Source organism: Eptesicus fuscus, chromosome 3 (genome assembly GCF_027574615.1).
Source record: "Eptesicus fuscus isolate TK198812 chromosome 3, DD_ASM_mEF_20220401, whole genome shotgun sequence".
Lineage (NCBI taxonomy): Eukaryota > Metazoa > Chordata > Mammalia > Chiroptera > Vespertilionidae > Eptesicus > Eptesicus fuscus.
Window position 1 is genome coordinate 11,168,018 of NC_072475.1, and position 12,761 is coordinate 11,180,778.

The 12,761-nt window shown below is 38.5% G+C and overlaps 1 protein-coding gene across 1 annotated transcript in view; it reads left to right on the forward strand.

Annotated features, from left to right (window-relative positions):
- ADAMTS5 (ADAM metallopeptidase with thrombospondin type 1 motif 5) overlaps positions 1-12,761 on the forward strand; it is a 50,438-nt gene that overhangs the window by 11,779 nt on the left and 25,898 nt on the right. Inside the window, exons 2-3 of the mRNA XM_008145629.3 lie at positions 282-414; positions 11,084-11,251. Of these exons, the coding sequence (XP_008143851.2) occupies positions 282-414; positions 11,084-11,251 (301 nt within the window). The remainder of the gene's footprint in view (positions 1-281; positions 415-11,083; positions 11,252-12,761) is intronic.

Consider the following 12,761-nt stretch of genomic DNA (forward strand, 5'->3'; position numbering starts at 1 on the left):
AGCTTGGTGAAGGCTCCAGCTGTTACTATAATGGACAGGCTACAATCCTCCGATATCTTTTTTAATGTAATTGAGTCCCCTCATCCTTCTGTGCCTCTGGGGCTCAGAGAAGCTTAGAAGAGTCGATGCCATTGGTTTGTCTTTGGAACATTTCCAGAGCCGAACAGGTGATACCATAAACATACCCCAGTGTTGCCTTTTGCAGTGAGCAAGTGGTTTTCCAAGGTGGACCCTTCTGGATGGTAATTGATTTTAATGATTTCTTTCTTTCTCCTGGGAAGGATTTATGTGGGCATCATTCATGTGACACCCTGGGAATGGCAGACGTTGGGACCATATGTTCTCCGGAGCGCAGCTGTGCTGTGATTGAAGACGATGGCCTCCACGCAGCTTTCACTGTGGCTCACGAAATTGGTATGCAGCGCCCTTTCTCTTCCCTCGCCAAATCAAACACTTGTAACAGCTGCAGCAGGAACTGAAATAGTTGGCAATGAATTCCAGATTTCTCCTGGTTCAGATGCAGCCTTAGGGATTAAATGTGTTTGTATTTGCACTTTTAGGGTTAACTAATAAGGGAGACGGAAGGCAAAGTCAGGCACACAGTAGATGTTTCCTGTCTGACACTTGTCATTTAAAAGCATAAGAGAAATTTGCTACTGCCACTGTCTTTTAAGCATCCTTAAATGACTCTTAGAGGAGAGTTGTCACAGTTGGCTAGGAATGCAGAGATGTTCCTCTTAGGGGTTACTCAAGACTCTGTTGACTCATCCAGGGCTAAGCGGTTTGCACACAAATTTATCATGTTTTCTTCCACGGTGGCTGATAATAGTTTGGTCCTGTCAGAGGTAATCAATAGCTTATGGGAAACATGCCTGTTTTGTTTTTAATAGCAAAGCCAAGCTCAATGGGCAACAGAGTTTGTTTTAAAATGTCACTTCACTGGTGTGTTTGTCATATGAAACACATCTAAATCCTAAAACTAGAAGTTTAGGGCTGAGTTCGTTGTTGAAAAATATCCCAGCAGTTAGGATTATGTGTTTTCTAACATTGTTATAGGCTACTAGGTAGGTGTATGAGAGGTTAGTTCAGTACTTAGGATTAGACGTTAGAATTAGACACGTCTGGGCTCAATTCTTGCTAAAGTACCTTCTATCTCTGTCACATTGGTCTTACTATTTAAACTCTCTAAGCTTTAGATTTTATATCTGAAGTATAGGAACAACATTGCCTATTTCATGGAGTTATTTTCAGGACCAAATTGGTTAAATCATAGGTATCAGCTGTTATTGTTATCCACATAATCATCTGTTTTGCTTTTAAATTGAATAGTTCATTTCCATTTTTAAATGTATGTATCACCTTTTAGCAACATTTTTTTTTGAAGGGCAGGGTATGATTTGATAATTATTGTTATTTTTTGCTGTATTTTATTAAATAGATTTTGTTTTTTTAAGCTAAAACCCTAATTTTTAAATAGAAATTAATTTTTTTCACATCCTCAGTAGGCAAAGAATATTCCACAAGATGTTGATTTCTTGCTTCTGTGTGTTCTTTAAATACTTCAAATCGAAGCTGTAATTAATTGCATGCATTAGTGTATCGCAGCAGTAAAATATAGATCTGTAGTTAAATTTCAATTCTTATGTGTTAATCATGACTTTAATTTTCTTAACTGACACTCTTCTTAGCATCTAAGCAAAAAAAGCAACAAATATAAAGTATTTGTTGCCTAAATAACCACTCAGAGGCACAGCTGATAATAATTCAATATTACATCTCATGAATTGAGCATCTTTAGCTTAAGGAACCCATGATCTGAGATGAAATCCCAGCTCTGTCTTAGGATTCTGTGTTTTATGTCAGGTGAGTCATTTAGATACTCTCAGAATCCATGGCTCTCTGTTGTGCTGGGCTAGAAGAGCTGAAAGTATTTTTAAGATCCATATGCCATTTGAGCTTCAGGGATGGGATTATGCCTTCACCTGTCTCTCACTCCTCTCACTCATGCATATTAAAGTAACTAATTAAAATTACAGCCTCGTCTTGGCTGGGTGACTTGGTTGGTTGGAGTCTTGTCCTATGCACCAAAAGTTTGCAGGTTCAAGCCCCAATAGGGTCAGGTATACGAGGCAACCTACCAATGTTTCTTTCTCTCTCTCTCTCTCTCTCGCTCTCGCTCTCTCTTTTTCTCTCTTTCTCTCCTTCCTTTCTCTCTTCGTCTTTCTCTCTCTCTAAAATCAATGAAAACATATCCTTGGGTGAGGATTAAGAAAAGAAAAACAAAACTATAGCCTCATATAGATCCTAACTCAATATTTATTACATGTCTCTGTGTGTTCATGAGTGAGTAAGAGGCAGAAACATGAAAGCTGCCCAAGCATTGGCAACCTTCCAATTCTGCATCAAGAGAGATTAGTCCAAATACTCAAGAGGATTGTAATTAAACAGAAGATTTAAAAAGTAACACCAGTAATTAATCACCATTATTCAGAGTGAGAGAAGCCCCATAAGATTCTAAATCCCTGGGAAGGCAGGGGGTGGTTCTTCTCTGTCTGGGCAGAGGGATGGTGAGGAGTAAGGAACAGAGCTGAATTTTGGCATCGCCCATCTGTAAGATTATGAGCCAAGTTCTGATTTTCCCAAGAAGAGATTACAAATTCCTTGAAGGAAGGGCTATTACTTCCTTCAGTCCTATACTGATCCCTTTTCACACTTGGACAGCATCTGGGAGACTTCCCTGGAAGAGTGCCCTGCAGTAGTACGTGCATCTTCTTTGGGGCTGCATTGACTCTCAAGCCGAGTGGGCTGGAATGAAGACGCTCCCAGCATCACCGTTCCCAGCCCTCCTGAATCCTAACCCAAGGGTCTTGGGTCACACAGACAGATGCAACAGTCTGAAAGGGAAGAAGCCAGATACCAATGAGAACAAGTGTTTTATTAAAACTAAATGTATGCAATACAAACTTTTCTTAATAGGACAAGAATATTGAACATCGTTTTACAAGACAACAATGTAGGAGAAATGTGGGTTTCTATGTGAAAAATCAAACCTGAATTATTGACATATGGCTATACCCTTCAGTCCCCTTTCATTTCTTGACTGAATCACCTCTATTTACTACTTTAAACTTCTCTATAATTTGTTCTCCAATCAAACTACTTAATTTCCCTTTTTGCATGACATATGGCCCAATCTGAGACATTTAAGATCTGGGCATAGAGGAATATGGATTTAATTCCCATTTCATAAAGGGATCTGGCTTTCATTCATTTTTTTAATTGCTTTATTATTCTTTAATTTCACTTTTTGCCTTAAAAAATTGTGAACATGTGTTATAAAGTCGGAGCCTTATGAAACTTAGAGAAGATAACCTTACAAAATATTTCCTAATCATCTGCATGTGATTACAGTCTCCCCTCCGCAGCCAGTGTGTTCTGGAGTCTGTTTCCAGTGCTTTATTTTTAGGTTGTTGCATGAGGCCATGTAACGAGCTACTCATGCTCTAGATTCTAATTCTGCTCCATCCTTCTCATGTGATTTCCTCCCTTCCCTTTTATTAGACATATACTACCTCCCAGATTTGGAGGTTAACGATATAGGCTCTGTCTGGTGATGAAAGTGACCTTGTGAGACCACAGTTTTGCTAGAGTGTTTTGAATTTCCTTGAGCCCATTTCAGAATGTGCAGTTTGCTTCGTGTACACAGACTGTAAATATGTTACTAGCTTAAAACATAAGCTGTGGAGAAAATGTCCAGGCTGTTTCCATATTTTTTTCTTTGTTATTTCTTCTATAAGCTCTAAAGGCTATATTTGGTTAAGAATAACACTTTCATGAACCGACTTAAATTTTCTCATGGAATGCCCCACTGCATCCTCTTTTTATACATAGTAGTTTTAAACACAAAGCTATTGTACTTGAATGAAAATTTTCTCTGTTCTTTTCCCTCCTCCATCTGAAAATTTTTTGTATTGAGAATTAACAGGAAAGATAAAGAGTCCGCCTGAAGTGCCTTTTGGCACCTGTTCAATCCATGGTGTTCAAGTCAGAAATAAGTGGGTTAAGTGAACAATTGGGAAAGTGACTCTTTCCATGCCCTGCATGTTAACTGGAATACTTTTCTTTCCCTGCTAATTCTTTCTAAGAAAGAGCTAGATGTTGGAGGTACCTACTCAACTGGTGCCCAGACAGGCTTCTGGAAAGTAAATTTTGATGACCTTAGATTCTCCATAAGCAGCAAGTCTTTGCCTTCTTCCTGTCTATGTTATGTGCATGTAAACACTGACTACATTTTGAGAACATTTATGAAAGTCGCTTTAAACCATCAAGAACCCAATCCCCACCTCTGTTCCTTGAGTGGAGGCAAGAATGTGGTTACAGCCATTTTACAACCCAAATGTGAACTGGAGAAAGTTTCAAGTCGATGTAAGTTTATATTTTGAGTTTATATTTTTAACTTGTCAAATTTTTTTATTATCGGCTTGTAATAATAAAGATTTCACCTGCTGCACACATGGTTGCTCAAAATAATAATTTTATTGATGTTGGGCCAGCTTCTAATACAGCAGGAGGAACAATCTGACTTTATTTAGACTAATGAAATCCATGATTTGCAAACTTGCCGAAGCTTTGCTTCATGGTAGTTAATTATAAAATGTGCTAAGTGACTCTCTTCACCATGAAAGATTCCAAAATGCTTCCTCAGCTGAAAGGAGGCAACTGAGAAAGCTGAAGCCAAACGTTTGGCCGGAGACCTGGGAAGTGGTTGAGACACAACAGCAGAGCTGCCCGCGTTTTGCTGTGGTTAGAGTGCGTTCTCTGGTTGTGCTGATCTGCGTGGGACTGTGCTCCCCTAGATGATTAGATTAAACAAGGCCGTGTTTTGAAAGTGGAAACACCATAGACCAACGCCAAGTGCACAGAATCAGATGTCAGGACTGGCTGTGAGATGTGAAATGAAAGGAAGCTAGGATGAAATTTGGTATTTTCCCCCAAAACCATAGCTTTAATCAACACAAACTGAGCATTTTTTTTTTTCTATCCAGTTTGGGCCAGTGCCACACTGTGTCTTTCTTGGCCCCCAGATGAAAGGTGGGAATCGGTCTTTGTTGTATGCCTGGCAGCATTGAGAGATTTAGTGTTTAGCATCAGTTGTTTGTTTTAGAAATCAAATCCCAATTAATATTTCTGTAGGGGAGGCCTATCCTAGTAGATTGTTTGCCATATGTGGAAACCCAACCAGTTGAAAGTGGCCTAAAAAGTAAATATCTCACACACTTAATGCATGATTTTTTCTCTCCTTATGATAAGAAATGTCCCCTTCTCTCCCAAATCAAGAGTGTCTAGAAATGTCAAAATTTATCAAAATGACTGAAGATTGGAATACTCATAAGTAAAAGTATAATAAGCCCAGGATGTCAATGAGAACAACAAAGTACGAACCATTACTGGGCAATAGGTATTTGTCAGGCCTGTATTCTGAGCACTTTGCATCTTTTATATCATTGAATCCTCACAAAACACCATGAAGTAAGCACTTTTAATGGGTCACGCAAGAGACAGAAAACTGACATACAGAGAAATTTCTAAACTTGTCTAAGGTCAACAACTAGTATGCTGGTGAAATTCTAACCCATTTCATCTGGCCGCAGACCCCAAGATTTTGATACCATCCTCTAATGGCTTGTTGGTGCTCATTTTGAAGGAGATAATCTTGAATTTGATTCAGAAGGATATTGACACAGCTAGTTATAAAGTAAAAAATAATAATAATAATAATTAAGTTTTGTTCCTTCCAATTGATGCAATATTTGCCATTTATGTTTACTGTTTTGAAATGGGAGTTCTAGAGTTTTATTATTTTTACATAAAACTGCATTTGAATGCACATGAACTCTCCTGCTATCGGAGCTCCCGGATCTCTTCTTCAACGATTCTAGATTCTGATCCCATGTGAGCTATTGACTCACTTTTCAACCCCTTGGCATGACCTTCTTGCACCTCAATAATCCCAGCTGGAAAATTAGGTAAAATAAAAACATGATTTCATTAAGAGACAGATGCTTCATTTGACCAGTGCTTTCTTAAGTAAACACATTACAGAGTTTTGTGACACATTTTTAGGAGCTTGCTGTCTCCCCTTGTCCATTGGTCACTCTGGGGTCAAGAGCCTGAAATTCTGTTTAACTTGCAGACCAAAGTTTAGAAAAACAACCAATTTCCTTTCTGAGGTTAATGTTATAAGTCAGCCCTGGTTGTACAGTAATACCTGAGTTGAATAAGAAGCTGAACTAACATTTTCCTTTAAAGTAACATGTCTTCACCCAGGTGAACATTATCTCAGGTTTTCTAACAGCAGATTCACTTGTGAATTTAGGAAGGCAAAGTGATTTTAAAAAATCTATATTTTGAATATTAGAGATGACATTTATTTAATACAATCACACCCACTTGCCAATTTTAAAAGACGGTTATCATACTAGAGAAAGTATCATGTGACTAGTTGTTTGCTATCTGAACTAACAATATAATTCAAACTCTTACCCCGTAGTCTTTGCTTTGACATAATCTACCATGAAAAGCATTTCCGTAGCCTAATTGAAATAAACTTCTTCTTGATGGGTGATGGGCACTTAATGGCATGACTTTTGTATTTATGATGTGCTTTAGTGTCTATTAAGAAAAGATCAGTATTTTCTCCAAAAGCACTTACAAATGACACCTTGATTTTAAACAGCAAGATTCAGTTCTGGTGGCTGCCTCACTTGGGTAAATACCGATCAGACAGCTATATGATTCTCTAAATTTTACTCTGACCTCTCTAATACCTTTTCTTCCTTATTTCGTGTATAAATGCAAATGCCATTAACCAGTGCACCCACCATGCAATTGTATTTGGTCCTTAATTGCCTCAGGATTTTAGGTGAGAAGTTTGCAATTACATCAATTGAGAATTAGAGATTCACTAATAAAAATAGTAATGCAAACAAGATTGCTTAACTTAGTTCAAGCAAACGAACTTCTTCAGGCTTTTGCAATCTACTAATTACACATGGTTGCAAATACAAATACTAATTTTTCCATAAATCAGGACTCTAGGACCTCAACTCGAAACCCTGATAGTGAATTGTTGCCCTAAATCCACTAGGAGTTTTCACTTCCTGTTTTACTGCAGGAACTTGGTTAAGCTTTCTCTAACATCTTCTTTTACCCTCCAAAATTGCTTTGAGACCTCTTTATCTTTCTTTTCCTATACTTTGACTTGAGAAAGATGTCTCTCTCTCTTTCCAAGGGTAACAGTGGCTCTTCTGTGGCTTTCTGGAATCCATTCCCCCTGCCTCCTCCAAAACCTTACCCCTCAAATAACTTTGCTCGGTGCGTTCTAAAAACTCATCATAAAATACATATTTGATGAAAACAATAATGAATCACTTTACGAGTTGTAAACAATTTCTCCAATATTTTCTTACATTGGCTGTTTTACTCTCTGGGGCACATCTATGAATATTATCCATGCTAAGCCTGCTGGAGGCAGCTCGTCGGAGAAATGCTTAATCTCCCATCCACACCTGTAATTTTAAAATTCTCTGTGAGTGATTTATGAGCAAACTCTCACTGGAAAAGGCAATGTCCTAGGTAGTCAATGACATCATGATATATTCTGATTCCCCTTCACAACATGTACTTGAAATATATTGTTTTCAGCTGGGACATTGCTTTTTAAAATTTCCTAGATTCTGGATTTTTCTCTTTGAGTCAGCTTTTAGTGTTCTTTTTTTTTTTAATATATTTTATTGATTTTTTACAGAGAGGAGGAGAGAGGGATAGAAAGCTAGAAACATCGATGAGAGAGAAACATCGATCAGCTGCCTCCTGCACACCCCCTACTGAGGATGTGCCCGCAACCAAGGTACATGCCCTTGACCGGAATCGAACCTGGGACCTTTCAGTCTGCAGGCCGACGCTCTATCCACTGAGCCAAACCGGTTTTGGCAGCTTTTAGTGTTCTTGTGTGTTGTCTTTATTGAGAATGTCCTTTTAAAATAGGTTATGCTGCCCTGGCAGGTTTGTGCAGTGGTTAGAACATCAGCCCACGACTGAAGGGTTTCGGGTTCGATTCTGATAAAGGGCATGTACCTCAATTGCAGGCTCAGTCCTTGTAGGACTGTGTGCAGGAGGCAACCGATCAATGTGTCTCTCTCACATCGGTATTTCTCTCTCTCTATCCCCCTCCCTTCCACTCTATCTGACAAGAAAAATCTATGGAAGAAATATCCTCAGCTGAGGATATGCTTTTATGTGTACCTTGCCATTTTAGGGCTCAAAGATACTGCCAATATCATGCCTGGCATTGGACGTCTTAGCATAATGATTGGAGGATCCCATTTGCAAATCGCCACTTTTCCTGCTCACGGCCTTTGCTATGTGTGTCACGTCTTTCCTGAAGGGGATCCAACATCCCTCACATTGATCTTCCATTTTCATTCCTGTCCAGCTCCTGCGGGGAAGTCACATGGGTTTCTCTCACTGTGCCCTGGCTCCAGCTACTGTGGCGCTGGCTGCCTGTTTCTCTGGGCGCTTAAAAGTTCTCCAGATTGCCCAGGACTCTCACTGCCCTTGAGAGAGCATGCCTGTCCCAGCCAGCTGACACACTTTTCCATGGAGGAGGGACCATTCATCTGCCCTCCGAAGAGTCCGAGTCTCTTTCAATGGATGCTCAAGCAAGTCCGCCCTGACCGACTCTCGGGGATCTTAGAAAATTCACACCTCCTTTTAGCTCTTGCTGAAGCGGGACTCAGATTCGTTCATGCTCAGAATGGCAATATTTTCCGAGGGCCAAATAAGAATTTCTTATCTGTATCTTCAGCAGAAGTGAAGTTGCAGTGCTAAATTAGTAAATGTAGGGAGCATACAAGTCACAATAGTATGCCAAATAGCATGCCAAAATATTCATAAAATTATACCAAATAATTTTAAAATAAACTGCTTTGCTTATGTAACCGAAATTTTTAAAATGATCTGCCTTACCACTATATGAAAGACAAAAGTTGAGGTACTCTCCCAGGCCCCTCAAAGTTAATTTGGCATCTGCCACATGGCCTGCATTTTAAATCAGAAACCTAAAACCAACCTCCAAATGAAGTGACGATCCCTTAATAAAAATGCATGTGGCAAGTGCTATTTACTTAAAGTAGATTCGGAGGGGAAAAAAAAAACAAACAAAAAAAAAACGCTCTTAGTCCTTTAAATAAATATGATTATTTTATGAAATAGAATGCAATAGAGTGCTTTTTAAAATATGAAATAAATACCATGTTGCAGAGGACTCTTTAAGCCATTTCCCCTCTCGTTTATGCCAGGGGGGAAAACTCAAGTGTGAAATTTCCCTACAAATCCCAGTGTTAGCTGATAAACATTCTGCCTTGGAAAAACCCAAGCACTGCAAAGTGTATTCTCAACCTGTCTTTGATGTACTAAGTAACTTTAAACCATGTTAAATAGGGCATGCGTGAAAGAGCTGAGCTGTGGGTCCCCTGAAAAACTCAACATACCACCCCAAACTGGAAGGACCCCTCCAATCTCCGGTTGCATGTTATTTGCAGTGGACTTTGCAGACTGTGATGCGCTTTCATGTTACCAAATAAAACGTGACTGCTGGTGGGAAGTTTTCCCTAAGAAAACTTGCTAGCCTAGTAAATGCGATTGAAGTAAATAACTGCTTAAATAGCATGAAAATGTTGAGCCTCGGAAGGTCACCAAGTCCTAGCTACTTCATGTCAGCCACAACAGCAACCAGCTGCTCCGTGGACAACTTTGTTATGAGGTGTTGGTGATTTAACAAGTTGGCCAAAAGTAGTTGGAATGCGTGAAAGACTTCATCTCTGTTGGGTTTTACTGGTACACACTGGACTTTTTTGGTGGAGTGATCCAAGTTCTTGCCTTTGGTATTCAGAAACCCACAGAAAATGCAGTAATCATTTTTCTATAGGATTTCCTACATTCCTGTGTAGTGGTTTGTGTATGATTCTATAAACTTTTGCAAAAATGCCACCAGGAGTATCTATTTCCTACTTTTCAGAGTTTCTACACTGCTGCCCCAAATTTATTTTTGTAGGACATTTTAGATTTATTGGACATTGACTCTTTACCCTTAGACTATGTAAAAATTAATCTTATGTGGTAAACAATTCCGTTGGATTACAAGACCGTGGTTATGAACTCTGTGATATAATACCTATCTTGTAGAATGGAGATGGCAGTGCCTGGGAGCCGGGGAAACATGGCTGAGAGGGATAAGTACAAACATCACCTACCTGAGTGGTTTTAGACAATAACTTATCTTCCCAATATTTTTCTTTTCTCTTTAAGCTTTAACACTCCATGATGAGCATCTTGGTATTTAGGGCTTTTCTTAAATGTAAATGAAACTGTGCCATTTATGTGTGGGAGTTGTAAACATTCATAACTCACTAAATAACAAAAAGAACTGAAAGGGTGAGACAAGCTTACATTTACAAGCAACCAGAAAGTTACTCATTTCACTTCTCTTTCTTTCCCAGTCATCTCATATAGCTACTTGGCTAAGGAAATAGAAGCCATCTACTAAGTCTTTACAACTTGCAGACATTTAGTTAAATGCAGAGGATTCCACAGTCAATGGAGGGAAATGTTCTCTGATCTCATGGGGATTTTGATTGACCAGAGAAGGTGGAAAATTAGACAAATAATCACAATAATATGTAGTGAGGGCTATGACCTAATCCCACAGTTGTCTTGCAAATTCTTGATTCTAAATAAGGCCTCACTTCTACGTATCATTGAGCATGTGTGATCCAGATGCATCATGGGAACATCTACTCCTTAGTGTCCTTTTCAGATTTTCCCCTAAATGTTTACCAAAAGTGACTGCTTCTAACTATATGCAGCTTTAATTTCCCCGGGGGCCCGGTCGCTGCGTGAGAAAGGCAGTTAAAATGAACTCATGTACAATTGTGGGGGGAAAATCAAGTGCTAGTGTAATTGTCTCAGAAAAGTAGAATCACAAAATCACTCTGATTCGCACTTCCTCTAATCGCTCCTGTAGGACATCTCCTTGGCCTCTCCCATGACGATTCCAAATTCTGTGAAGAGAACTTTGGCTCCACAGAAGATAAGCGCCTAATGTCTTCCATCCTAACCAGCATCGATGCATCCAAGCCCTGGTCCAAATGTGCCTCAGCCACCATCACCGAATTCTTGGACGATGGCCACGGTAAGTATTGTCAAGGATAACAGAGGCTCAAAAACAAAACTTAGGATTATTACGAGTTTTCCTTTATTATGTACTCATGACATTCACCTTGCCCTCTAAGACAATGGTGGTTTAGACAGTGTGAAGAAAAAAAAAGCAGCAAGAGAACTGACTGTCTCTTGGTCTATAATGCCAACATCCTTGGTGGCATTATAGCAATGATATTTTTTGCTTTTGAATTGAAAAGTTCAAAAGAGAAGCAATGTGGGAGACCACACAGAAGGCCTAGTTCGTGGCCTGAAAGCCTGGCTTTTATTCCTTCTTTCACCACTGGCTTCCTGTGAGAATGCTGGCAGACATCTTATATCCCTGCTATTAATACAACTCGCAGAATTACTTGTTACATGCCTATTAGAGGGGTGTGGTTCAGGTGTAGGTGACAATTCTGTCAGATTCTCTTTATGGCAACAGAAAGCCAGGAAAGGGAGCACTTTAGATTTGCATTCACTGGACGAATTTGATTTCATCCTCATGGCAGATTCTCCTGAAAGTGGAGTAAAAACTGAGGAACAGAAATAGAAAATCAATCTGAATGGTGGGAAAAGACTTCAAGAACTTCAAAGGAAAATCTTTGGCTTTCTCATTCAGATACAGTTCAAGAGCACAGCATGCTTTATTAAATTCTGTAAACCTAGGATTAGTGAATTTTATTAAAACACTAAGGAAGTAACCGTTTTTAGAAATAAGTTCTGACCCATAAGTAATCTTTGAAACAAGAAGTTGCAAATTTCCTAGCATTCCTTATTATTTTAAAATACCAGAAACACTAGAGAATAGGCTCATTAGAGTTGAAAGAGAACTTCATAGACCACTTAGTTCAAGTTTCTCATATTACAGAAAAGAACATATTCTCATTTCTTGTGGCTTTTTTTTTCTCTTAAAATTTGTCTCTTTGTAAAACTCATGGTTGAATTGAATATGACAGAAATTGTTGAGCATAATGATTGTCCATAAATTTAGCTTTATAATGATTGCTTCAAAGTTGGATAAAGAGAATCTGTAATAACTGCTTTTTCCTAGTTACACAAAGTTAGGGTTTGATATTTTTGTAATTTCTTAGTGAGCTCACCATCTTCAACTTTGACTCCATAATGTCAAAACAATTAAAAATTTAATTTTTTTTCAGACAAAAATAAATTCTATTCCATAGTTCTGTGGTGGCTTGTAGGCAAAATCTGTTCATTAACTCATTTTTTGCTCTGTTAGTGGAAATGCTTTATCCACTTGGGAATTTTAAAATTTCTTATTTCTGAATATAATCCATGTTCAACTTGGTTTAAAATTTTCCTCAATACAAAATATATGTTCTTTGTTCATTGAAAGGACATTACAATATCTCAAAGATTTGAGATAATACTGAGAATCAATGAACTAGGCTTTGCCTTTAGACTAATAATAAAGTGGTAATTTTCTGTTTAGCTCAGTTTACAATGTTGATTAAATATTGGTAAACTCCCAAAATTAATGTTTA